At 41.1% G+C, this 23,508-nt stretch overlaps 1 protein-coding gene across 3 annotated transcripts in view; it reads right to left on the reverse strand.

Moving 5' to 3' along the window:
* The window catches only part of LOC117409042 (attractin-like), a 184,420-nt gene that overhangs the window by 67,004 nt on the left and 93,908 nt on the right, over positions 1-23,508 (reverse strand). For all 3 annotated transcript variants that reach the window (XM_034014569.3, XM_059003785.1, XM_059003790.1), the window contains exons 24-25: positions 19,425-19,582; positions 57-118 (exon numbers count right to left, since the gene is read on the reverse strand). In XM_034014569.3, coding sequence (XP_033870460.3) covers positions 57-118; positions 19,425-19,582 — 220 coding nt within the window. The remainder of the gene's footprint in view (positions 1-56; positions 119-19,424; positions 19,583-23,508) is intronic.

The following is a 23,508-nucleotide window of genomic DNA, read 5'->3' on the forward strand; positions in this document are numbered from 1 at the left end:
CCAAAAAGGCACACTTATAGCACAAGCGCTTAATGTCCCTTGATCTGCCTACTCACCTGAAAAACGTCACAAAGAACTGCACCAGGTCCATGAAATTACTGTGCTGAGAGAAGGCGATCTGCATGAAAAAAACAATGAACATCATAAATAATAATAATAATAATAATAATAATAATAATAATAATAATAATATCACTTTTATAACTTTTATCCAGTGCACTTCCATCAGTATCACAAGGTTTCCTAGCACACAGGTGCTCACTTAGCCAAGCATGCATCAGCATCAACATGTAACTGACTGTGGGTGTTGACAGCACAGTGGGAAACATTCTCTTGTCTTATTGTTAGTACGTCTCTATGATGGAGGGGAAAAAAGACAAGGCCTACATAGAGTATGTTGGTGGCTTTGAAATATGATAAGGAAATAGTGTTGCTATAGATCAACATTTTATGTAGAGGGAGAGGAGAAGGAGCTTACATCCTACATCTCTTAGAACACCCTATGCAAGGTGTATTAACTTCCATTAAGGGAATGCATTTTTTTATTTATTTTTTCATAATATCAAAAAAGACATGTGAAGCCAACTACTCTAAGGCCACAAAAGTTTAGTATCACAAGGTATGACAAATATCCCAAAAGTCACAAGTCCACAAGTCCCCCTAAACTCATGAATGGAGCTCAAGAAGCTGTGCTAACTACAGGCAAGTTAAGAGGCTGCTCTCGTTCAATAGGTTTAGCAGGGGGTAGCCGCAGCGTTGTGTAAAAGAGATAAAGCACACCGTGTTACAATGGGAACTCATCAGCAGCTACCCGAGTGTAAAATGATTATTTCATGCACAAATGTCAATAGTGTTTAAAGCTGCATAATGTTCCCAATCGCTCTCAACATCGATCCTTTGCTCTACTTACAGCTGGAGTTACTAACTTTTCCAAGTGTATTTCTGACCTATTTACACCCTTTTTTTCCAAAAAACACTGCAATCTATATAATACAAACTGACAAAAGGGCCCTGGTTATATTAAAGTAAGGGATTCAAATCTCAGCACTTGAAGACAGTTCTATAAGCTACAACCAGGTTTGCAAATTCTTCTGCATACATTGACTTTCACAGAACAGAAAGGACCGGGTATGATCAACACTCCTTTATGCAACATCCAATTCAAAGGTATTATTAAACAAATTGGGAAGACATTGTTCCTTGCTCAAAACACTGCTGGTGAATCTTTACACTTTCCAGTAGCAGCACATACATCTATGTACTGCATCTAGAACAGCAATTTAAAAGCATCCATTGGCAATACAGTTTATACAACAAAAACAAAACAAAAAAGTAGAATGTCTGAGTCCAGTGGCAAGGCTGAAAAGTGGCTCGTCGCCTCCTGTCTGCGCTTGATTGATTACAGTCATAGTGTCAACAGAACTGCAACTAAAGTGTTTTAAAACCACTAACAGTTCTGTATAATAGAGCTGCCAGACTGCTACTGAACTGCAATTATAAAACACGTCACTGCGTTATGCATAGGAGGTTAAATTTAACTGGCAGATGCAATAGAGAATGCTATCAGCTCTTAGACAAACTTTGCTGACTAGCTTTCCTTATCGTCTTCAGGGCTGTAGAAGCCCTAAGCACAGTCTACTGAAAAAGCCAGGCAACCATGAAGTGTCTAGTTTTAAAATACCAAGTGTCGCTTACTGTAGGAAACATTATAAATCAATATCGTCACTTCAGCCAAGCAGTGTAATGAATTTCCTGATTTTATTTCTAAATTAAAAAGTGTACCGGGGTTTAATGCAAGTTAATTTCTTCACAGGAGAGTGGTGAGGTTATGGAATGCGCTACCTAGTCATGTTGTTGAGGCAGAATCTATTGGATCCTTAATGGCCCAACATGACAAAAGTTCTGTGATCATTCAGCTACTACGAACCAAACGGGCTTAGATAGGTCGAATGGAGTTTAACACAATGTAACTGTTTAATGTTTGGATATCATTTAAATGTTTAAACTCTAAATTATTAACACCACTGGTCCCTAGGGGGCACAAGTATAAAAGGACCACTACCCTATACCATAGGAACATAAGAAAATGTACAAATAAGAGGAGGCCATTCAGCCCATCCAAACTTGTCCGATTCCTTGTAGCTGTTGATCTCAGAACTTTGTCAAGTTGGTTCTTAAAGGATACAAGTGATTGTCTCACCGACACTACTTGGTAATCCATTCCATACCCTCACCACTCTCTGTGTGAAGTGTCTCCTTCCCTCTGTCCATACTCACTACATACACGTCTTACCTTCACTCTCAAACTACTTGATCGAAAGTGTACGTTTAGATAAAGCTCAATCGTTGTATCAAAAACATTTCTTCCAAAACTCCTATTTCACGACAAGACCAAAGGTTAATCTGGTAGTCCAGTACTTTCCTTGAACAGTACCTTTTAAAATAAAGGGGGGGGGGGGGAACTGTTCCAATTATGTAACTAAATTGGAGTGAATATTTGTTTAAAAAGTTACTGTTTCATGTCGTCATCTATAGCTATCTGATTGGTAGCATAGAACTTTGAGTTGACGAGAGGCCACATCCATAAAACTAAATTTCTTTCTTCTGAAATCTCCATGGGGGAACAGTAAAATTTAAAACAGAAGGTAGGACACACTTCTTTTTTGCACTACTTTACCAAATGCTAAAATACTAGGAAGACACCGAGGCAAATTGTGTGATTGCAGGAAAGAAGCCCCCCTAAACGTTCTTCTGATTCCAAACATTGTTCATGTCCAGCTCTTACTCATTCTTAAGATTAAACACAGCATTTAAAAAAAAAGAAAACACCAGGATTGGAAGACAGCACTAAAGCTGTCGGTAATTTTAGCTGCCTGTTAAAACATGCAGGTGTTACCAATGAAATATTCCAAACATGGGTGAAGTTATATATATATATATATATATATATATATATATATATATATATATATATATATATATACACACACACATACAGTTTTAGGCAGGTGTGAAAAAATGCTGTAAAGTAAGAATGCTTTCAAAAATAGACATGTTAATAGTTTATATTTATCAATTAACAAAATGCAAAGTAAGTGAACAGAAGAAAAATCTACATCAAATCAATATTTGGTGTGACCACCCTTTGCCTTCAAAACAGCATCAATTCTTCTAGGTACACTTGCACATAGTTTTTGAAGGAACTCGGCAGGTAGGTTGGCCCAAACATCTTGGAGAACTAACCACAGTTCTTCTGTGGATTTAGGCAGCCTCAGTTGCTTCTCTCTCTTCATGTAATCCCAGACAGACTCGTTGATGTTGAGATCAGGGCTCTGTGGGGGACATACCATCACTTCCAGGACTCCTTGTTCTTCTTTACGCTGAAGATAGTTCTTAATGACTTTCGCTGTATGTTTGGAGTCGTTGTTATGCTGCAGAATAAATTTGGGGCCAATCAGATGCCTCCCTGATGGTATTGCATGATGGATAAGTATCTGCCTGTACTTCTCAGCATTGAGGAGACCATTAATTCTGACCAAATCCCCAACTCCATTTGCAGAAATGCAGCCCCAAACTTGCAAGGAACCTCCACCATGCTTCACTGTTGCCTGCAGACACTCATTCGTGTACCGCTCTCCAGCCCTTCGGCGAACAAACTGCCTTCTGCTACAGCCAAATATTTCAAATTTTGACTCATCAGTCCAGAGCACCTGATGCCATTTTTCTGCACCCCAGTTCCTATGTTTTCGTGCATAGTTGAATCGCTTGGCCTTCTTTCCACGTCGGAGGTATGGCTTTTTGGCCGCAAGTCTTCCATGAAGGCCACTTCTGACCAGACTTCTCCGGACAGTAGATGGGTGTACCAGGGTCCCACTGTTTTCTGCCAATTCTGAGCTGATGGCACTGCTGGACATCTTCCGATTGCGAAGGGAACTAAGCATGATGTGTCTTTCATCCGCTGCAGTAAGTTTCCTTGGCCGACCACTGCGTCTACGGTCCTCAACGTTGCCCATTTCTTTGTGCTTCTTCAAAAGAGCTTGGACAGCACATCTGGAAACCCCTGTCTGCCTTGAAATTTCTGCCTGGGAGAGACCTTGCTGATGCAGTATAACTACCTTGTGTCTTGTTGCTGTGCTCAGTCTTGCCATGGTGTATGACTTTTGACAGTAAACTGTCTTCAGCAACCTCACCTTGTTAGCTGAGTTTGGCTGTTCCTCACCCAGTTTTATTCCTCCTACACAGCTGTTTCTGTTTCAGTTAATGATTGTGTTTCAACCTACATATTGAATTGATGATCATTAGCACCTGTTTGGTATAATTGTTTAATCATACACCTGACTATATGTCTACAAAATCCCTAACTTTGTGCAAGTGTACCTAGAAGAATTGATGCTGTTTTGAAGGCAAAGGGTGGTCACACCAAATATGGATTTGATTTAGATTTTTCTTCTGTTCACTCACTTTGCATTTAGTTAATTGATAAATATAATCTATTAACATGTCTATTTTTGAAAGCATTCTTACTTTACAGCATTTTTTCGCACCTGCCTAAAACTTTTGCACAGTACTGTATATATATATAAACAAACAAACAAACAAACAAACAAACAAACAAACAACAAACAATAGTCTCAAATTAAGTACTGTTCACACTTGTATCGGAACCATACTGGTAACATTTGTTTTGGTTTAGAATATACCGATACGATAACACTTTCTGTCAACTCACTTTTTAACACCAGTACAAGACCGATACTGTTGTGATATACCTGTCCACATTTAAGCTGGTTTATATTGATACACTTACATCAAAGTAAGTCTGTATTACACACTCCACTGATTCTCTATGGGGACCTCCGTCATGCTGCACGCAAAGGGTTGTGGGATATAGAGAGCTTGGGCTTAGATCTTCTATTGATAGTCAATGGAGCACAGTCGGATTGAGGTGCTTTGAGCTTATTTTATCAGTGCTTAAAAATATAAAAAACTTGTGAAGTATTGCCCAGGGTGTCGACGGAAAACATAACACTTGGTAATGATGACATACTGTAATCTATACAAAAAATGCACTTTTCTGAACACAGTACCAGAGAAAACAGATGAGCGTTTGAATTAGCTGTCAGTTCGTATGTTTTTCCTACTGTAACATACATTTATTAAACAAGCATGACTGAAGTAAAGGCGGAGTTGAGAATCTTGGTAATATAGGATATCCTTGGAAGTGGGCTCACGCCTCAGACCCATCCATTCCGTTGTCGTACCGATCCACCTGTCCACACTGATCTGTTCAAAGTCATTTTGCAACTGTACCGGTACGAAACATTTTTTTGCCTGGGTTTCGTATTCATAGTTATATTGGTATGACGCCGGGAATAACAACTCCAAAGTGAACAGATGTTCTGATACTGTTCCACAACGACACCGGTATAAAAAATGCAAGTGTGAACAGGGCTGTACAGACATTAATTAAAATCACAACAATTGCAACTGTGACTTATTTAGACGTAGAGCTCTTTCAAATAGTACAATATCTAACCACTTCCACTGCTCTGGATTTTTGTGTTGAGAAGACTAATACAAAGTTTAAGGCAGAGTGGCATGTGTTTAGCTGGTGTCAGAAGGCCCCCTGCTGCTCAGAACAGATACTGCACATGCAGGTAGTAGAGCAGTTAAAATACCAATGTGTAACTCACAAACATAGATAAATAGCTGATTGTCAAGTTAATATGAACAAAGGAGTTCTAATATCATCTTACATTTTAGCAGACAAAAACATTTGTTAGTAGGACATTGTAATATTAGTGAAGGATTTTAAATGGGTCTACGTATTGACCAAATCACATCTGTAAGTCTGTAATCACTACTGAAATAAAATTTACAGATATTTTTTGCACCCATCAGTAAACACAAACAAAAAAGTAAAATAGTTGTTTTAATGTTAGCTCACTATTCCAGTCCACATCACAAAACCAACCCCACGATTTGGCATGATTGGAAGTCTCTGTTAGAGCGACACGCAGAGCTTAGTTGGGAAGCTTGTGCACTTTTCACTAGGAAATGAATCAATAGAAACTTCATAAACAACTCAAAAGCAAGAGAAGGTCCAGACAGCAGCAAGCCTTCAGCATTCAGAAAATAAGCTGTCAACATTTTTTAAATAAAACAACTAATTTATATTGCTACTACAGTTCTTACTCTGTCAGGAACAAGTTGTTCCTTACTGCAGTCCTACTCCTTATACCAATTTGCAACACATAGTACAGAAGCACAAGAATGCAAAGTGACAGTTTTCTCCAGCAGTGTTCAGTAAATCAGGTCTGAGACAAGGCCAGTCCTTAACACTACAGAATTCTGCCTTTCAAAGTCTTGGCTTTAAATATATAAAAGGCTTGACACCCAACTTCCTAGTCCATTTAAAAAAAAAAAAAAAAAAAACACAAGGTTACTGTATACCCAAGAGCATACAACTGAGCCGTGCCGTTTCCCAATTCCTAACCACTGGACCATACTGCCTCCCAGTCTCTTAGCTCTAACCATTTGACCACCCTGCCTCCCAGTCTCTTAGCTCTAATGATTTTGACACACTGTTCCCAGTCCCTTAGCTCAAACCACTTTGCCACACTGTCTCCCAGTCCCTCTGCTTTAACCAGTCCTTCAGGGCCCCTGGTGCACTCTAATCACTGTGCCACACTAGCTAACAACTTAAAGACTGCCTACACTTTCCCTGAAATGCAGACATCAGAAAACACAATTAAACACCAAAGTAGTCAAAGAACAATTAAAAAAGGAACAAAAATAGATTGTTGGAAGTTAAAGACAACTTACACCGATGGCAGCAAAAAAGCAGGAAATGCAGAACAATATAGCAACTGTGAAGACGGCCACAGCATTCATTCTTTACACACACACACACACACACACACAGACACACACACAGACACAAAACGAAATAAAAACAAAAAAATAAACTCGGAAAAACCTTGCTGTACAACTGGGCTGCTGCAGTGGACTGAAGTGGATAAAGTGCTGGGAGAGCTCAGTGAATCGGGGGGGGGGGCGAATGACAAGAGCAGGAAACGGGGAGGAGGGATTGGCGGCTGGAGAGAGAGAGTTCAAAACAACAAAGAGAGGGAACCATGAAGACCAAGGAGCTTTCAAAAAGAAAGAAAAGGAACTTTTTTTTTAAACATATACTGTATTAGTATAGTCTCTCTACTCTATAATCTCACTGATTTCCTTTCCAACTCTGAAATAATTTTTTTGATTTACATCAAACTTTTCCCTTTAATAAAAAAGAAAAAAAACACTGGTTACCTTGGATGCGAATGGATTGAAATTACTAATTTGAATCCTTGGAGGGTGTTTTGGCCACATACTGCATACAGTGGTAGAAAAGAAGGAGAGGTCCAGGTGTGACAGTTGCTTTTTTTGTAGTATGTGGGGTTCAGTAGACCTCACCTGGCAAGGTAAGGGTTAAATCTGACTATTAAATGAACAATTGGCCAGCCAAAGTTCCCACAGGCTGAATTCATGATGTATTTTAAGTAAAAAATGAGTAATGCACATACCAAGAGAGCAAACTGTGTTGCCAACTGGAAAATTAAGTCAGTTTATTTATTTATTTATTTAAAAACTATGAAGACATGTTTCCTCTACCAATAATTAAAATTATAAAGGCATTGTGCACAACTTCAAGGACACTAATAGTATTATATTAACTTCCTGCCATCATTAAAACAAAAAAAAATGTTGTTCTCAATCACAATATAAATTGTACACTGGTAAGGGGGAAGACCTTAAAACTTGCAATCAACCCGACTCAATTGACTCAACATGTAACACAATTTGTGCAACACTAGACAACATACAGTACAACCCATTGAATAAGAAAACCTTTTATATTATGCTTTAATGCAATGTTATTTTTTTTGTAATAATAATACCAAGTAGACAGATCTATGGCCCTAATTTACTGTTTGCCAGAATTAATATATTATTCTAGGGTAAGTGAGATTCTCAAGGTCTTCACTCCAAAAGGCAAAAAGCTGCTAATGTAATAAAACAGCAGTAAGCAATAATGGAAAATGTGTACTCAAGTATGTCTAGGCTGTGCATAGGGAGACTTGCAACATTATCAGCTATATTTTACTTGTCTAAGAAAAGCCAAAAACGGAACTGGAGCAAACGTTATGTTGAAATGTAATTTTGAAAAGTTGTATTGTGTGACTTTTGAATGAATAATCTGCGTGAATACAGTAGGTGCCTCTCCGAGAAAGAAACTAAAGTATAAGGAGGAGGCCTGTAGAGAGAGATCCAGTATATTTTCAATGCTTGAGGCGAAGTGAATAAATCTGGTTTGAATTAAGCAAACTGTTACCCCTTACTTTCGTCAATGCGGTGTCTACCTGCCAGAATCATTTAGGGAATACGAGCAGAGTGTTTTGGCCACAGCATTAACCCCTTACTTCCTGACTTTTTTCACTGCAACTGGAACACATACAATGCAGTATCCCAATCAACCAAATCAAGACAAATGTCACTCAACCAAACCACCCACTTCTGATGACATCATCTTGATCTGTAACAGATTCAACTAAAAACAAATATTTAGAGCTAAAAAATGGACAGCCAGCAATCATACAAAAACTGAAATTCACATGTTTGGTTTGAAACCTGCAAGATTCATTTGTGCTTTAAAAAAAAAAAAAAAAAAGTTAAAATTACAACAAAAACAATCTGTAAATAACATAAAAATGGCAACAGAAGAACATGTTTATGGGGAAAATCAAAGATAACTACCTTAAAAGAAACATCTTTAAATTATCTTGATGTAATTACATTTTACAATCTATGCTTGGATCTTGTTTGGGAAAATTTACAAAAACATGAACCAGCGTTTCCTCCAGCTTTTTGTTAACTCCTATTTTCAGAGTGTTGCTAAATCAAAAAGTGTTCTTATCCTGTGTATATATATATATATATATATATATATATATATATATACACAAAAAAAAGATTCAACTCCTATAGAAGTTTATAAATAGACTAGAGTAAAAAGCTTTGAAAACATTGCCCAAAATATGTGTCTACTTATTGGGACAAGTTCCCCTTACAATACAACAGTACAGACTGATGTCCTCATTGTAACTCTGCAGGCCACAGCTACCCTGTGACTGAAGCTTCCTTACCTCCATAACAGAAAGAAAAACAAAACAAAAAAAAACAACAAACAATGCCCATCCTGAAACTCACACATACTGTATGAGCTGTCTAGAGTTCTGCAGTTCAAAAACACCAGACTGAATGGGCTGCTCTACAACACACTTCAGGATGTCTCAAGACACTTACTGGAAAGCAAGTTTGTTGTGTTGCAACCTGAAATCTTGATGCATTTAAAATGGGCTTTTTTCTCCTTTGATTTACACAACCTACTCAACACTTTCAATGTGTGAAAAAATGGGGGGGGGGGGGGGGGGGTGAAAAAACAAATCAATTAAAAATAAAAACCTGAAAAGTCTTCATTAGATGTTAAGTATTCACCCCCTTTGCTATGACACGCCTAAATAACGTCAGGTGCAACCAATTGCCTTCGGAATTCACACACTAAGTTAAATGGAGTCCATCTGTGTGCAATAAAAGTGGTTCACATGATTTCAGATTAAATACACCTGTCTCTAAGGTCTCACAGTTGGGTAGTGCATTCAAAGCAAAGACACTACCATGAAGACCAAGGAGCTTTCAAAACAACTCCGGATAAAGTTGTGGAAAGACACAGATCAGGGGAGGGGTATAAAAAGATTTCAAAAGGCATTAAAAATATCCCTTGGAGCACAGTCAAGTCGATCATTAAGAAGTGGAAGGTATACGGCACCACCCAGAATCTGCTTAGAGCAGGCCGTCCTCCCAAACTGAGCAGCCGGGTAAGAAGGGCATTGGTTAGAGAAGCCAGCAAGAGGCCAATGACAACTCTGAAAGACCTACAGCGTTCCATGGTTGATGGAAGAAACTGTAAAAGTGTCAACAATAGCTCAGGTACTCCACAAATCTGGCCTATATGGAAGAGTGGCAAGAAGGAAGCCTTTTTTAAAAATAGCCCATTTAAAATCCTGCTTAGAATTTGCAAAAATTGAACTATTTGGCCTAAAACCCAACACAGTACATCACCCAGGTAACACCATCCCTACTGTGAAGCATGGTGGTGGCAGCATCATGCTATGGGGATGGTTTTCATCGGCAGGGACTGGGAAGCTTATCAGGGCAGAGGGCAAAATGGATGGAGCTAAATACAGGCAAATCCTTGAGGAAAACCTGCTTCAGTCTGCAAAAGACCTAAGACTGGGACGGAGATTCACCTTTCAGCAGGACAATGACCCCAAACACACAGCCAAAGCGACACTGGAGTGGCTTAAAAACAATAAATTGAATGTCCTAGAGTGACCCAGTCAAAGCACGGACTTGAATCTGATTGCGAATCTGTGGCAAGACTTGAAGATTGCTATCCACCAACAATCCCCATCCAAATTGAAAGAGCTTGAACAATTTTGCCAAGAAGAATGGGTGAGTATTGCATGATCCAGATGTGCAAACCTGGTAGAAACTTACCCCAAAAGACTCACAGCTGTAATTGCTGCCATAGGTGGTTCTACCAAGTATTGACTCAGGGAGGTGAATATTTACCTAACCAAGATATTTTAGTTTTTTTTTTTGGTTTTTTTTTCATTAACTGTTGTTTCACAATAAAAATTCTCTTGCCTCTTCAAAGTGTTGAGTACGTTGTGTAAAGGAAAAAGAAATCCCATTTAAATGCATCAAGATTTCAGGTTGTAACACAACAAACTGTGAAAATGTGAATACTTACTATAGGCACTGTACATGCCAATGTGTAAACATTATTTTATATCAATTTGAGGTTAATAACACTTCCAGTGATATTCCTATTATACTCCTAGTCTAAAGAGATAACAAATCAATGATGTCAGACATCTTGGAAGTCACTGTTGCAAAAACTTTAGAACATATATTCCACCCAGTCTAACATAAAACTGTTATATTAATTAAACAAACAAACAAACAAACAAATAAATAAATAAAATGACAAAGTTGACTATTTCAAATACATCATTGCTTATAATACATCATGTAAGTCACCAAAATAGGTTTAAAAAAAAAAAAAAAAAGTCAGTGCATCAATTTTCAACTCCCTCCCCACTTCAACACCAATTAGTCCCCTACAGTACCTATTGACGGAACATCCAATACATAATAATAATGATTTTATTCTGCATACCGATACACATTTACAGGGTGTAAATGTCCCACATGTGCCGTCCTAGCCTTGTACAATCACAATTCAGAAATGTTCTAGAGAGTTCAGCATTTGCATTAGTAGTGCATTCATTTCAGTCTAAAGAAAGAATATAACAACTTTCACTCAACTCTGACTTATTCAGGAAAATATAAGACTGATAGTGGCACTGTTAAAAAAAACATGATTTTAAACCGTGAAAGCAGGCGACATAAAAGCAAGCATTACACACTTTTATGTAATTCAGCAAGAACTGTAAAAGACCAGGGCTCGACACAAGATCACCGCATTCAAAATAAATAAATAAAAGCTAACAAATTACCTTTTGAACGATGTCTGCTCCCAGTTAAAATCCAGAAGAGCATGAGTCATAAAATGATATAATTAAGAAAAAAAAGTGTTTAAAAGAAAACTTTCCCTCCTGTGGAGTCTGAGCTGCACATAAATAACAACAACAAACATTCAAACAACTGCTTATCGTCCTTGTGGTTCAGGAAGCTTTCTTTTAGAAATGTCCCCCTGCCGGGAGACCAGGAAGCAGTGCTGAGAGGGATAGGGGAAGGAAAACTATGCCAAACCACTGCCAAAAAGCAAAGCAGGGCTGTCACAGCCGTAAGGCCAGCCAGCAAGGAAGCAGCTGTTTGAGAAGGGCTGATAATACCTCTTCATGTGTAACCCTGACACCGCCGCCCGCCACACAGGCAGGCAGGCGCGTAGTGTACACACACACAGAGAAAACCAGAATCAGCCCTCCCTCAAGTTTGGGGTGGGGGGTGGTTCATTTTATTACCTGGGTTTGGTAGTGATTACAGCTCATGTATTGCTGACCTTCCTAGTTAGCGAGACAGCAGAATCAGATTTTCTTAAACTGATTCTGTAATGGTTTTCTTGTTTTTTTTGCAGTGAGAAAGTTCAAGAAGGTTCCTCTCATGTATTGTACAATGATGTATGTATGCCGCAGAGTCATGACATGCTGAATGAGGTAATGCACATCGGTGCAGATCATGTTCATTTTATCCACATCGGGGCGATCCTACAGTAAGCTGAATACTTATTTTATACAAACAGCAAAAACTGTTTCCAGGTTTATGGTACTCCTGAAGGATTTGTTCCTAAAAGAGGAAAATTAAGAAAGTAATATCTGAAAACTGGTTCAGTCCAGCGTTGAAGCCCAATATACTGTACAGACCGTGTTGGAAGTCTGAGAAAGAAGTATATATAAAACCAATTGAGGCAGCCACAATATTAATGCTGTACTACTCGGTTGTACAAGGGGTACAATGTATTAAAAAAAAAAAAAAGCAGTGCTGGATTTTCCCAGGAGGCTGCTGATGTTTGTCTTCGGTTTTTAAAATAGGTTTTGTGTTCCTAAGCTGAGCTGCATCCGGCCAGGTCTACTGACAGGTTCACAAAAAGCCCATTGGAAAGCTGTGCCTGAGCTCTGTTCAACACAAACGGGATGTGGTGTGAGGTTTCTGCTCAAAACTGCCAGGGTTTCAAAGAGACTTTTAAAATAGATTTTGAACATAAGGCACATGGCACCATGAGCCCAGGCTTCAAAACGTTAGGTTATTATCATAACCCTGGGTCCCTGAAATAGAAATTTTACCATTACTGAATGGGTGTTTACCTCATTACCATTCGTGCTCTGTTGAGCTGAAAGAGCTCCAAACAGGCAGTTACTTACTGGGTGTCTGCTAATAAATAAATAAATAAATAAATAAATAAATAAATAAATAAATTAAAAAAAATAAATAAATAAAAAAATAAAATAAAATAAATAAATAATAATAATATAGCTGCAAGCAGCAATGACTGAGGGAAAAGTGCCAGACCATGTGACCTATGACCGTATTTCACCTGCGGCATAGCACCCCATTGGCCTCTACTAGTCTTTTAACTTTAAAGACTGTACTATATTCTACCACAGATTAATAGTACAATATATGCTGAAATTTGATTTGCTCGTGGCCTCCATGTTTTTTGACGCATCAACTTTACTTCTAACAAACTTCATAGGTCAAAAGATCAATGTTAAGGTAATTTTTGAAGAGAGACCATTTGGTTTCCAATATGTGTTCCATAGTCAGCATAGCCCTATCTGCACTCTCTAAGCAGTTATAAGCCAGGGTTGCATTTGACCTTAAGGAGAGGTAAAAGGTCACGGTCAATTAGCTTTTTGGATTGGGCATATATGGGTTACTATCTATAGGTTACTATTTGTGTTCCATTGTAAACATGACCCTATCTGCACTCTAGGAGTTATAAGCTAATTTTACATTTGACCTTCAGGAGAAGTCAAAGGTCATGATCAAGGTCATTTTTGAATAGAGCATATATGTGTTCCATAGTAACCATGACCCTATCTACACTGTGTAAGGAGTTATAAGCTAGTTTTACATTTGACTTTAAGGAAAGGTCAAAGGTCTTGATCAAGGTAATTTTTTTAATAAGAGTAGACACTAATTTCTATAGGCATCCACTACTCTGTGAAGATTCATTAGTCTACAACATTCTACCTTGGATAAATACTGTAATATATCCAACTATATGCAAATTCAAAGTAACATTTGATTGGCTCGCTGCGGCCATGTTTTTTTTTTTTTTTTTATGTAGCGACAAGCCTTGAACAATCTTGATAGACAACCTTGCCAAGGCTATGTATGCAAAGTTTCGCTTCAAATCGGCATAACGGTTTCACAGAAGAGGTTTGAATATTTTTAACAAACCCAATATGGCCGCCAAACCATGTGACCAATTGACTTCTCTTGAACAAATCTAAATATGGAGCATAAGGGTAGTCTGTACTCCAAGTTTAACATCTCTACCATAAGCGGTTTCGGAGAAGATTTTTTTAAATTGTCCAAAATTCTTGAAAAATCCAATATGGCCTATGACCTTCATTTTCGGGCTGGCACAACTTCCAACAGGCCTCTACCAAGTTTCATGAGTTTTCGTGCAACGGTGTTGATTTTACAGACATCTGAAAATTTGGCACAACAACAACAACAACATGATTCCAGCAACTTAGTTGCGTGGCCCCCTAATAATAATAATAATAATAATAATAATAATAATAATAATAATAATACACTTTTTATTTTTACTCCTGGGCAGGGAAAGGTTAAATGCAGGCAGCCAGCTGCTGATTAATAGATGTTGGAAAGATCCAATTCTGCTTTGCTCAATGCTCTGAGCTGAGCTGAAGACCTGCTCAGTATCTCGTGCAACATTTCTGACAGTTTGTATAACTTGGGTCAGATGAGACAGACCAGAGCCCCAGAAGCAGCCCAAAGAGAAAAAATAAATAAAGCATATAATGAAATGAAACAAAAGCCCATTCACTGATTAGCATACCCAGCTCCCCTGAAGAGACCTCACTCAGCCTTCCAGGGGAACGTTGAGGCCCCTGGAAGGGGGGGGAGGGGGGGCAGCTACCCCCAAGCATCTTAGAAAGGGAATTGCTGTACTGTAGATCCAAGCAGACTTGCAGCACAAGTGCCCCATTGTACAATACACATCTTGTAGCATGTAAGTAGGTATGTGATTGAGGCCTTGCAATGTATTCAAAAATTAAAAAAATAAAAGAAACAATGGCATCACAAACCAACAGTTTTTTTTTAAATTCCAGACCATACTTTTAAAATAATGGGAATACTTTTGATTTGATATGCTTAATGTTTCCAGCAATTTTTTTTTTTATGCATGACTAAAATCACGATGATGAGCAGCGACGCATGCAAGCAAAAAAGTTGCAGAGTTGAATGCTACACTAGTTTGCACTACATATTGTATATTGTTCCTCTGGGCAGACTGATAACGTCTCAGAGATTAACGACTTGTAGTTATCCATCCACAATTGCAAACTGAGGATTGTATTTGGTTGTGTGCCCCTTTCATTTGGTAAAACTCCTTCACATTGTACTTTCTGTCCAGCTTTTAATGTTAGCTTTTCTATAAGCTTTCAAAATGCTGAATAATGGCAATTCAGAGAGATCTGGACAGCCAGCAATTATAATAGAGAGTTCAATTCTTGGAACTCAGCACTGGGTTTTATTACTTTATTTTATCAGGCTCAATACAGACAGTAATTGAGATCTCTGGGCCTCTGCAAAGGGAGTCATGTCTAAAAATGTTATTATCATAACCCTGGTTCCCTGAAATAGAAATGTAACCATTACCAAATGTGATATAACCTATTATAGCCTGAATTACCTAAGCACTTGTAACAAAGCTGCTCATTTAAAGAGCATCATATGCGTCAGACATCGGCTCCGCCCCAAGACATATACGAATGACGCATAAGGCTCAGCGCCATTTTCTTTTCAGGCCTGCTGCGTTGGAGTCAACACAGCGACCTTGAAGGGTAATGGTTACATTTCTATTTCAGGAAACCATTCCTTTCAAGTATGAAATGTACTAGTGACATTTTTTCAGGCTTTACGGCATTCAGATCATGTTGCTAGATAGAAACACAAAACCACTGTTCTAATTAAAAGTTTTAATCTTGCTCATTTGGTTGTTAGTAGCTTATTGATCCCAGGGTGTCAGCTTCAACAACATTACTGGGGAGTTCCAGAGCCTCACAATTCTCTGTGTGAAAAAGTGCCTTCTATTTTCTGTTCTGAATGCCCCTTTACCTAATCTCCATTTGTGACCCCTGGTCCTTGTTTTTTCAGGTCAAAAAAGTCCCCTGGGTCGACATTGTCTGTACCTTTTAGGATTTGGAATGCTTGAATCAGATCACCGCATAGTCTTCTTTGTTCAAGACTGAATAGGATTCAATTATTTTAGACTGTCTGCATACGACATGCCTTTTAAACCCGGGATAATTCTGGTTGCTCTTCTTTGCACTCTTTCTAGAGCAGCAATATCCTTTTTGTAACGAGGTGACCAGAACTGAAAACAATATAATATTCTAGGTGAGGTCTTACTAATGCATTGTAAAGTTTTAACATTACTTCCCTTTTAACTTAATCATCATATCCGAGCACCTTGTTGGCATTTTTTATAGCTTCCCCACATTGTCTAGATGAAGACATTTCTGAGTCAACGTAAACTCCTAGGTCTTTTTCATAGATTCCTTCTTCAATTTCAGTATCTCCCATATGGTATTTATAATGCATGTGTCTGTGTCCTCCTTTGTAAAAACCTGTGAAAAGTAATCATTTAATATATTTGCAATTTTTTTTTTTATTCGTCTATGATTTTGCCATTTGTGTCTCTTAGACATTTAACCTCTTCTTTTAATGTTCTCTTGCTGTTATAATATTGGAAAAACATTTTGGAATTGGTTTTAGCCCCCTTAGCAATATTGATTGCTATCTCTCTCTTGGCCTTTGTAACTTCCTTTTTGACTTGTGTTTGCAGTTCCAAGTACTCTTTCTGTGTACTTTGTTTTTGGTTCCTTTTTAAATGCTCTGTAAAGTGCCTTTTTTCGCTGAATATTTTTTTTAATTGATCTATTAACCCTTTCCGGTCCAATGTCGGACCCGGTCCGACATCAAAAAGACGTAAAAAACAGGTCTCGAGTCGTTTTTTCTCCGGAAAAAGCCAAGAAAACCATTCAATGGCCGAGTGAGACCGATAGGAGCCGAGAGAAGCCAAAAAAAAGGGGCCTATCTCATTAATACAGATAACCCTGTCACCACATAGATAACACAGACATAAACAAACAAGATAGCTGCTTCTGCATCCAGCGCTCAAAGAATATCACAGACATTTGCAGAGCTTTTTTTCAGTTTGGTGATAAAACGAGTGATCAGGAGATGATTTATCGGTATGCACTACTCTGTAGAGGTATGTGAAAAATACAGCGAACAAGGGGTGGGGCGGGGCTGGAGATGCAGTAATGAGTGTCCTGTTGATATGCAGTGCCTTTTAAACCTGTTTTACTGTGAAAAAAAATACTTTTAAAACAGCGCATCTAAAATAAACTGCACATGTGAAAATAAATTGGACCTAACACGCCTGAGACACACTGAATAAATGGACCGCTAAGGGTTAAACCATTTTGTTTTAGATTTTAGATTTGTCTACTTTTGGGATGTAATTGTTTTGCGCCTCTAGTACTACATTTTTAAAAAACAGCCATCCTTTTTCTGTGGATGTTTTCTCTATTTTACTCCAATCAACTTCTGTTAGTCTCTGTTTCATGCCTTCATAGATTGCTTTTCTAAAATTGTAAACCTTAGCTTTAGTCATTACTTTTTGGGTTTTAAAAATCACTTCCAGTTTGCCAATGGCTCTTAGACCTCTGTTTTAGTTATTCTGTCTTCGTTATTTGAAAAGACTAAATCAAGTCATGCCTCCCCTCTAGTCGGTGCCTTGACAAATTGTGTTAGGAAGCAGTCATTTGTCATTTCCACCATTTCAATTTTGTCTGTCATGCTCCCCACCGGGTTTTCCCATTTTATATGGGGGAAGTCGAAATCCCCCATTAGTATGGATTCTCCTTTTCTACACGCATTTCTAATGTCATTGTATAACAGATTATTTTGCTTGGCGTCTGAATTTGGCGGTCTATAGCATGCTCCTATTATTATGTCCTTTGAATTTTTGTCGATTATTCTTACCCATATTCATTCGGCATTGTTTTCTTTGTCCAGATTTAACACCTGGGCTTCAAGACTATTTCTTATGTATAGTGCTACCCCTCCGCCTCTTCTGTTCCGCCTGTCTTTCCTATACAGTGTGTACCCACTAATATTATATTCGTCTCCATCACTCTCAGACAACCAAGTTTTTGTAATACCTATCACAACTGCAATGCTTTGAGACTGGTTAAAGTAGGGCAGTCAGACAAAAAAAAAAAAAAGCGCTACACAGCAGGTTTGAAATTGCGTGTTGTTGAATTTGCCGAAATGCATGGCAATCGCTGTACTGAAAAAACAGTACGTGACTGGAGACGAAACATACAAACTTAAATATGGCGAAAGAAAAGCAAGCTGATAGAGTAGGAACATGTTTATGGCCCAATGTAGAAAACATTTTGTTTGAATGGAGTACTTTGAATGACTAATACATACTGTAACTTGTTCTACATGTCAGTGCAATTCAGTGGTACACTTGCAAAGTATGTGTGGTTCTGATTAACAAAACAAAATGAATGTATTTTTACAGCTGGAAATGTAATACAATTCTACTGCACCGTTTGCATAATGCAACACTAAGATGTTTTGTTTACTGGTTATTAGTTGCAACATTTTTTTTCTTTTTTAATTGATACAAGCAGCACTGTTTAATACTTTTCTTTTAAATTTGAATTAATACAACACATTTGTAAAAGCCAATTATTATTATTTATTTCTTAGCAGACGCCCTTATCCAGGGCGACTTACAATCGTAAGCAAACCAATGCAGTTGGAATTATTGGTTTTGGTTTTGGAAAGAAATGTTCAGTAAACCAAAGACGATACATGTTCTTGAACTTGTTTGAGTACTTGATAAGCTAAAATAAAATAGGTTACGCGATGTGAGATGTACAACTTGATATTATTTGTGAGTGGTTTACACTGTTACTACTGGAATTCAGTACTGTAGTAGTATTATATCTGTATTTTATGTATTTTGACATTGCATTAAAATTTACTTTAAACCAATTTAGAAATGTTGAAAAGCGGAATAGCTTCTAGCAGCTCAACTAAAAACAACTGTGGAGTTGAACAATGGGAGTTTCCTGAGAGATGGATTAAAATTCTGAGGTTTCTCATAACATATAACCTACACTCAACAAATGTAAAGTCTTGGGCTATTCCATACTGCACGTTGCTGGCCTTAGTTTTAGTTCTGAAAAACGCAGCGGATTAACTGAATGCATATGCCTTGCAGGCTGCTACTAATAATACACAGTGATTAGAAAGTAAGTTTAACACATTAATGAAATGGTGCGTTGATGTGGTAAACTTACTTTCTAATCACCCTGTATATTGCGATTGACAGCTAGAATATACAAACTAGTTGGTTATGCATAAAAAATGAGTACATATATTCATACATCATAAACGTTAATTAACAAAATTGCAACAACATAAATGTACAGCATAGCGTTGTTCTTCCCACTATGACCTGTGACACCCAGTGCGCCAGGTCAATTGTTTCTTGGGCTGGAGAACGCTACCTGTATCTTGATGGGCCAGGTGAAGTTGCTGACGTAGACGTAGAAGGTGATGTTGGGGTTGTTTCGGAAGTCGAATTTCTCGTTGGAGAAGCTGTCCTTGTACTCTCTGATGTTGCTCTTGGAGATGATGGGGACCTCCTCTCCTGCCTGCGTGCCAGCTGGGTGAGACAGGATTATAGAAACACAGAACGTATTTATCTGCAACCCACAACGGATTGGGGTAATTATTTTTTTTTTTTTACTGCTTCATTGTTGGTGCTACACAAACAGGGTGTGCTCTATATAAAAGTTATGTAGATCTCATGTACAATAACTACCAGGTTTCGGGTCAATCCCGGTTTTCCATTTCCAATTCCTTTTTTAAATCAATTCCCAATTGCAATCCCCATTCCCTTGTAATTAATTCAAACACATCATTGATCAAAATTGCAATTAGCAGTATTCTGTTAAAATGAGCTTCTCGCGGTGGCAGCAAACGACTTGAGGTTTGTCAGTCAATTAAACTGGCATGAAATGAAAGTAGTTGAACAAATCACAACAATTATTAAGTCTCTAAAAATCTAATCCAATTCAAATCAGAATAGGGAATCTATTTTAAAAAGTAATTGAAAAACAGGAATGTACCCCCCCCCCAACAATGGTAACTACCAAACTCATCACTGTACTATGTATGAGTATCTACACTGGTTAAAACCAAGAACAAAAAAGAATACCCCTGGACCATTTTGGTGTACAAATGTGCACACGGTAATGCCCTGGGGTACTTGCAGTCCAGCTTCGACAATTAACTGTAAATGCAGTCTTTGCTCACTAGGATTCCTAAAACTTAGGATACCAAGGGTAAAATATTACATTGACACTTATGCAATGGTGTGGCGGAGTGTCCCGCCCCTATTTATTATTATTTGTATTTTTGTTTGCGGCGCGGGTAAAAGCGCCGCGTCTTTTATTGTTATATTTAAAAACCTCGTGAGGATGCATGGCTGATCAGCTACTGATTATTTAACTAGCTGACAGTCATGCATCCTTACCAAACGCGTGCAGACTCTGGCCGGGGGATAATAAGATAATTACCAACTAGTTAAATCCCTCGGCCAGAGTATATAAACCAGCAGCACTCTGCACTCGGGGTGTGGAGTGTTCGAGAGTGGAGAACGGGAGAGAGAGAGGAAGAAAACAATTGCTAAAACGTGCTGGAGTATCCAGCACGAAACTTACTTGTTTGTTTATTCGTTCGGCCCTCGTGCCCTTTTGTTTGGTGTTTTGTTAAATCTTTTGTTTTTGTTTTGTTTATTAAATACGCTGAGTGCACCAGCACTCAGCTTCAACCGCCCATCCACTGTTTTGGTTTGAGTTACTTCCTGGTCCGTGACGTCATCCACATCACCACTGCGAGCCAGACTGCCACATATGGTGTCCTGCGTGGGACAAACAACGCCTCCAACAGCCGGACCAGGAACAGCAAAGGAAGTTTTTTTCGTGTTCGTTTTTTCAAATAGTGTTTTTTGTGTTTGAAAAAAAAAAAAAAAAATGGATGAAGTGGACGCCTATATGGAGAGGTGGCATGCGCATCAGAGGGAGTTGAAGGAAGGAGGGGCTACATGGTGCCTCGCCTGCCTGGAGTATGGGCACCTCCCTGAGGTGTGCCCATATGAAGACCCCCTCTTTGTGCAGGCCTTTGATCGAGGTGAGGTGGAGACTGCGGAGGAGTGGATCCACCTGAAGGCCATACCATCGCCGCAGGTGGATCAGGAAACCTGCCTCACCTGCCTCAAAGGGGAGGAGTGGTGCTTTGCCGTCGGCAAGGTCGGGCACAAAGCACCCGACCAACCCCCTCCATGGCAGGAGGTGGAACTGCTGGTCCCGAAGAAGGGAAGGAGGGGCGGTGCTAAGAAGGCAAAGAAGCCCGCACGTCCTGCGCCTGAGCGGGAGGAGCCCGAACGTCCTGCGCCTGAGTGGGAGGAGCCCGAACGTCCTGCGCCTGAGTGGGAGGAGCCCGAACGTCCTAAGCCCAAGAGGGGGGAGTCGGTGCATCCACAGCCCAAAAGGGAGGAGTCGGTGCGTCCACAGCCCAAAAGGGAGGAGTCGGTGTGTCCACGGCCCGAAGAGAGGGAAGTCGGGGCTTCCACAGCCCTAGGACCCAAGCTGCAGTCCCAAGAGCCAGAAGGGGAGGAGTTACAGGCTCAACCCCCTGAATTTTTCTGGGGGGGAGAAGGGCAGGATGCTGGTGTTCCCCAGCAGCCTCTATTTATGCTGCTGAAGGGAGCACGGCACACACCAGCCCAGCCGCCACAGCAGAGGGAGCCAGCACTGCCACAGCCTCCCTCTGAGTGGCCAGCATCCGCCCCATCGCCTCTGCCTCCACCACCACCAGGAGCAGAGCAGCAGGAGCTGCCTCTGTCTCCACCACCACCAGGAGCAGAGCAGCAGGAGCTGCTTCTGTCTCCACCATCACCAGGAGCAGAGCAGCAAGAGCTGCCTCTGCCTCCGCCACCTCCACCAGCAGAGGGTGAATGCCTGCTGGTTCCACATCCACCGTCGTGGGAGGACTGCTTGCCCCTCCCACCTCCACCAGCAGAGGGTGAATGCCTGCTGGTTCCACATCCACCATCGTGGGAGGACTGCTTGCCCCTCCCACCTCCACCAGCAGAGGGTGAATGCCTGCTGGTTCCGCCTCCACCGTCGTGGGAGGACTGCTTGCCCCTCCCACCTCCACCAGCAGAGGGTGAATGCCTGCTGGTTCTGCCTCAACCGTCGTGGGAGGACTGCTTGCCCCTCCCACCTCCACCAGCAGAGGGTGAATACCTGCTGGTTCCGCCTCAACCGCCGTGGGAGGACTGCTTGCCCCTCCCACCTCCACCAGCAGAGGGTGAATGCCTGCTGGTTCCGCCTCCACCGTCGTGGGAGGACTGCTTGCCCCTCCCACCTCCACCAGCAGAGGGTGAATGCCTGCTGGTTCTGCCTCAACCGCCGTGGGAGGACTGCTTGCCCCTCCCACCTCCACCAGCAGAGGGTGAATGCCTGCTGGTTCCGCCTCCACCGTCGTGGGAGGACTGCTTGCCCCTCCCACCTCCACCAGCAGAGGGTGAATGCCTGCTGGTTCTGCCTCAACCGCCATGGGAGGACTGCTTGCCCCTCCCACCTCCACCAGCAGAGGGTGAATACCTGCTGGTTCCGCCTCAGCCGCCGTGGGAGGACTGCTTTCCCCTCCCACCTCCACCAGCAGAGGGTGAATACCTGCTGGTTCCACATCCACCGTCATGGGAAGGACTGCTCCTGCCCTGCCTCGCACCACCCAGGGATGCCTGCTTCGCATCGCCTGGGGCTGCCTGTTGCTCCGCATCACCTGGAGAGCCACCAGCTACAGAGAACGAGGGAGAAGTGGAGCTCCCGCTGCCGCCTCCATGGCCAGGGGCTCCCCTCCCGAGTTCACCTCCCGAGGGTCCGCTGCCGCTGCAGTCGCCTGGGGTCGCCAGGGATCCTGCTTCGCCTGGGGTCACTACACTGTGGTCGGAGCCCCACGGAGGGGAGCTGCCGGCCATGAAGAAAGGGGGGGAGGTCAGGAGACCAGCTCCCCCAGCCGCACTTTCGCGGCCGGAGATCATGTGGTCAGAGCCCCACGGAGGGGAACTGCTGGCCGTGAAGAGGAGGGGGGAGGTCAGGAGACCAGCTCCCCCAGCCGCACTTTCGCGGCAGGAGTTTGGGTGGTCAGAGCCCCACGGAGGGGAACTGCTGGCCATGAAGAGGAAGGGGAAGGTCAGGAGACCAGCTCCCCCAGCCGCACTTTCGCGGCCGGAGATCATGTGGTCAGAGCCCCACGGAGGGGAACTGCTGGCCGTGAAGAGGAGGGGGGAGGTCAGGAGACCAGCTCCCCCAGCCGCACTTTCGCGGCAGGAAATACTGTGGCTGGAGCCCCATGAAGGGCAGCTGCCAGCCATGAAGAAGGGGGGGGAGGTCAGGAGACCAGCTTCCCCCGCAGCAATTTCGCTGCAGGAGAAAGGGTGGCCGGCCATGAAGAAGGGGGGGCAGGTCTGGAGACCACCCCCAAAATTCTTTTGGCCAGAGGAGCCGGCCGGTGCACGGG

The sequence above is a fragment of the Acipenser ruthenus genome, chromosome 2, assembly GCF_902713425.1.
Source record: "Acipenser ruthenus chromosome 2, fAciRut3.2 maternal haplotype, whole genome shotgun sequence".
In the NCBI taxonomy this organism is placed as follows: domain Eukaryota; kingdom Metazoa; phylum Chordata; class Actinopteri; order Acipenseriformes; family Acipenseridae; genus Acipenser; species Acipenser ruthenus.